This window comes from Puma concolor, chromosome D1 (genome assembly GCF_028749965.1).
Source record: "Puma concolor isolate L17-30 chromosome D1, mPumCon1.1.hap2, whole genome shotgun sequence".
Taxonomy (NCBI): domain Eukaryota; kingdom Metazoa; phylum Chordata; class Mammalia; order Carnivora; family Felidae; genus Puma; species Puma concolor.
The window spans coordinates 111,026,768-111,030,959 of NC_141676.1; the positions used below are offsets into that span (position 1 = coordinate 111,026,768).

The window sequence follows — 4,192 nt, forward strand, 5'->3', positions numbered from 1 at the left end:
TAAAAAACATTTGAAGAAAAAGTAGCTAAAATATATCCAAATTCAGTGAAAATTACAAGCATGTAAATCCAAAAGTTCAAAGAAACTTAGGTACAAGAAAGATGAAGGAAACTATACCAAGTCATTTATTAACCAAATTGCTTAAAACCAGTAATAAAATCTCAAAATCACTTAGAAAATATATTCCTTATGTTCAGAAAAACAAAGGTATAGATGACAGATTTCTCACTAGAAACAATAGAAGAAAAAAATAGAGGTGCAACATCTTTAAAGTATTGAAAGAAAAAAAAATATCAGTCTAGAATTACTTTACCATCAAAAATATTCTTCAAATAGAAGAATATTGGAGGTGTCTGGGTGGCTCAGTTAGTTAAGCGTCAGAGTCTCAGTTTCACCTCAGGTCATGATCTTGTGGTTTTGTGAGTTTGAGCCCCGTGTTGGTCTCTGTGCTGAAGGTGCGGATCCTGCTTGGGATTCTCTCTCTTCTCCCTCTCTCTCTGCTCTTCCCCTGCTCATGCTGTCTCTGTCTCTCTCTAAATAAATAAATAAACTTAAAAAAAAAAAGAATATTGGGATACCAATTTTGACTAATCACAGGCTTCACTTGCTGAATGTCCAGTAAAACCAAATGGGCAAAATATATTAGCAGAGTTTTCCTTGTTTTTGTATGTGAGAGATTCCCTAGGGAGCCGACATGTGAAAAAAATTTTGGATCAAAAGAATTTCTTCACATGATTTCTGGAGAGGTGACCATTATAGTTTGCCTCATTCATTCATTTGAGCATTATAATTACAAACCTGTAGTATATCATGGAATTAATTTGGACCAAACTGTAGAGAAATTTATAGTATTTATTTTTTTAAATAAAAAAAAAGTTTCATTATTTGTTTTTGAGAGAGTGAGAGAGCACAGGAGAGGGGCAGAGAGAGAGGGAGACACAAAATCCAAAGCAAGCTTCAGGCTCTGAGCATCAACACATAGCCTGACACAGGGCTCGAACTCACAAACTGTGAGATCATGACCTGAGCTGAAGTGGGGCACTTGACCAACTGAGCCACCCAGTCCCCCTGTTGTATTTCTAAAGCAAGAGGTCTCTTTAAGGGCCAGTCTGACACCACCATTCATTAATTATACATATGACAAACTGAAGGTAATTCATCAAGCTCATAAATCAAACGCAAATAAACTTGTGTTGAATTTGGAAACTGGGAGACCCCTGGTAAAAGAAGGTAGCATTCTGGAAGCTGCTAGAATCAGCAATGAAACTGAAATTGCATCCTTCCATGAAGAGGATTATGAGAACTGCAAAGCTAATCCCATTTCATCCTAGTGAAAACCTCATGGGGCTTCTTTTTTGTGTGCCTGTATTAAATTATTTTATTCCACTAGTGAGGTTTTTGAAATTAACAAACTTAAAAATTTTTTTAAAAGACTTGTTTTGGAAAATTACATTTTCTTCATGTATACACAAGTTGCAATGATTCTTAACACAGAGACCTGCAGTGCAAGACGTGTTAAGAGAAGTCCTTCATGTAGATGTAAATTATATCATATAGAAACCTTGATCTACACACAAAGGGAAAACAACAGAAACTAACTACACGGGTAAATATAAGAACTTTCCTTTTTTACTTTGAACAATTTTCTTGAAAATATAATTAACTCTTAAAAAAATTTTTTTTTGACATTTATTTATTTTTGAGAGACAGAGAGAGACAGAGCATGAGCAGGGGAGGGGCAGAGAGAAAGGGAGACACAGAATGTGAAGCAGGCTCCAGGCTCTGAGCTGTCAGCACAGAGCCCAACACGGGGCTTGAACCCACGAACTGTGAGATCATGACCTGAGCCAAAGTCAGACGCTTAACCGACTGAGCCACCCAGGCACCCCTAAAAAATATAATTAACTCTTAAATAAAAAGTGATAATGTGTTGGAATTAAAACATTCATAAATAAAATGTATGAAAGAAAAGCATAAAACCTTGTGGAAGAGAATTAGAACTTCTCCTTTAAATAAATTTTGTAAAGAAATTCTGTAATTTTCTTATAAAAGAATTGATAAGGTATCATCTAAAAGCAAACTGTGATAAATTTTTAAAGAGTATGATATATACCCTAAAGTAACAACTAAAATAGCATAACAAGAATTTGTAGCTGTTAAACCAAAAAGGAGATAAAATGAAATAATAAAAAAATGCTCATTTAGTTTCAAGGCAGAAAAGGAGGAAAAGGCAAAGAACAGATGGAGTATATAGAACAAAACTAACAAAATGGTCTGTTTAAACCCAAAGGTATTTAAAAAATCACATTAAATATAAGTGGTCTAAACAGCCTAATCAAAAAGTACAGATTGTCAAATTAAAATTTGTTTAATGTTTATTTTTGAGAGAGCGAGCAGGGGAGGGGCAGAGAGAGAGAGAGAGAGAACAGAATTCCAAGCAGGCTCTGTGCCTTTTGCACAGAGCTGGATGTGGGGCTTGAACCCACAAACCATGAGATCATGACCTGAGACGAAACCAAGAGTTGGATGCTTAACCAACTGAGCCACCCAGGCGTCCCCAGGTTGTCAAATTAGATTAAAAGAAAAGCAGTATATTATTATATGCTGCCTATAAGAAACTTGCAAGAAACTTTAAAGACACAGCTAGGTTAAAAATGAAAGGATGGCTATAATATATATGCCATAATAACTTCAAGCAAAAGCAAGCTGGGGTGGTTATTTTCATTTTAGACAAATTAGATTTCAGAGCAAAGAATATAACCTGGGATAAAGAGGATAATTTCATAATGTTACAAAGGATAAATTTATCAAGAAGAAATAAGATTTCTAAGCATTTGTGTACCTAATAACAGAGTTCTAAAATAAAGCAAAACTGATAGAAAATATTTGGCAAATCCACAGTTATTGAATATTTTAATACCGTATCTCAATAACTAATGAAACCAGTAGACAGAAAATAAGTAAGTATGTAGACTTGAACAGTAGTGTTGACCAACTTGATCTGTGTCATTTATAAAATTTCCCTCCAAACAACAGGTACTTTTTAAGTGAATAAGTAAAAGTAAGCATTTATTAAGATAGACCACATTTTTGGCCATCAAAAAAATCTGAATACATTTAAAGGAGTCAAGTCAAACTACATAATGTTCTCTGAACAAAATTAAATTTTAAGTAAGTAGCCAATAACAAAGATATCAGGAAAAACCACAATATTTAAAAACTAAAAAAAAAATCAGACTAAAAATCTAAAAAAAAAAAAAAACAAACAAAAACCAGAGCTCATGGGTGTAAAGAGCAAAATGAGGTGGCTGCCTGAGGTGGAGAGTGGAGGATGGGCAAAATGGGTGTGAGGGTTTCAAAAGGTACAAATTTCCAATTGCAAAATGTATGAATCATGGGGATCTATAGTGTGGTGACTATAGTTAAGAATACTGTATTGCATATTTGAAAGTAGCTAGGAGAATGGATGTTGAGAGTTCTTATGAGAAAAAAAAATTGTAATTATGTATGGTGATGGGTATTAATGGGACTTACTATGGTGGTCATTTTGCAGCATATACAAATATCAGTATGTTGTACACCTGAACTAATATAACATTATGTCAGTTATACCTCAGTTAAAAAATTAACATACTTATAATCCAAGATTTAAGGAAACATTAAAAAATTGAAAATGTGTTGAACTACATGGAAATTAACTTATCAAAATATGTGGGATGTGGCTAAAATAGTAGTTCAGAAGATAATAAAATTGTGAAATAAAATCTCTAGCCAAAATAGGAAACAGAAAACACACAAGTCATTATGATGAGAAATGAGATAGGTGACATAACTACAGATTCTACAAATATTAAAGATATTAAGGGAATATATAATAAACTTAATGACAATGAATATGACAAATTGAGCATATTCCTGAAAACACAAACTTTCACAGCTCACAAAAGGAAAAAAAAAACCCCATAAAACCAGAATAGCTCTCTTTATATTGAATAAATTAAATTTTGGTTAAAATCTTCAGTTAACCTTTCTGTAGACATCCAGTTTCCACTCGGACATGTACTGAGCATGGAAGTTACCATTCCCATTCTCAGAAAAAGCTGGACAAATGGAAAATTAACAACTTGTCTTGCACCTTGTAGCAAGGTAAAATCTCAGGGCAAACTACTACCTTTAAATATGGAGAGACGGC

General features: G+C 33.6%; 1 protein-coding gene across 1 annotated transcript; it reads left to right on the forward strand.

Annotated features, from left to right (window-relative positions):
• The first annotated feature begins 731 nt into the window (after positions 1-731).
• On the forward strand, positions 732-1,331 carry LOC112866136 (UPF0538 protein C2orf76-like). Its single transcript, XM_025929177.1, has 2 exons — positions 732-848; positions 1,056-1,331. Exons 1-2 carry the CDS (start codon positions 732-734, stop codon positions 1,329-1,331), a joined length of 393 nt encoding a protein of 130 aa, XP_025784962.1.
• The last annotated feature ends 2,861 nt before the right edge of the window (positions 1,332-4,192 follow it).

Coding starts and splice junctions, on each gene's coding strand:
- LOC112866136 (XM_025929177.1), top strand. CDS start 732: ATGATTTCTGGAGAGGTGACCATTATAGTTTGCCTCATTCATTCATTT. Junction 849..1,055: donor AAACTGTAGAGAAATTTATA/GTATTTATTTTT, acceptor TGACCAACTGAG/CCACCCAGTCCCCCTGTTGT.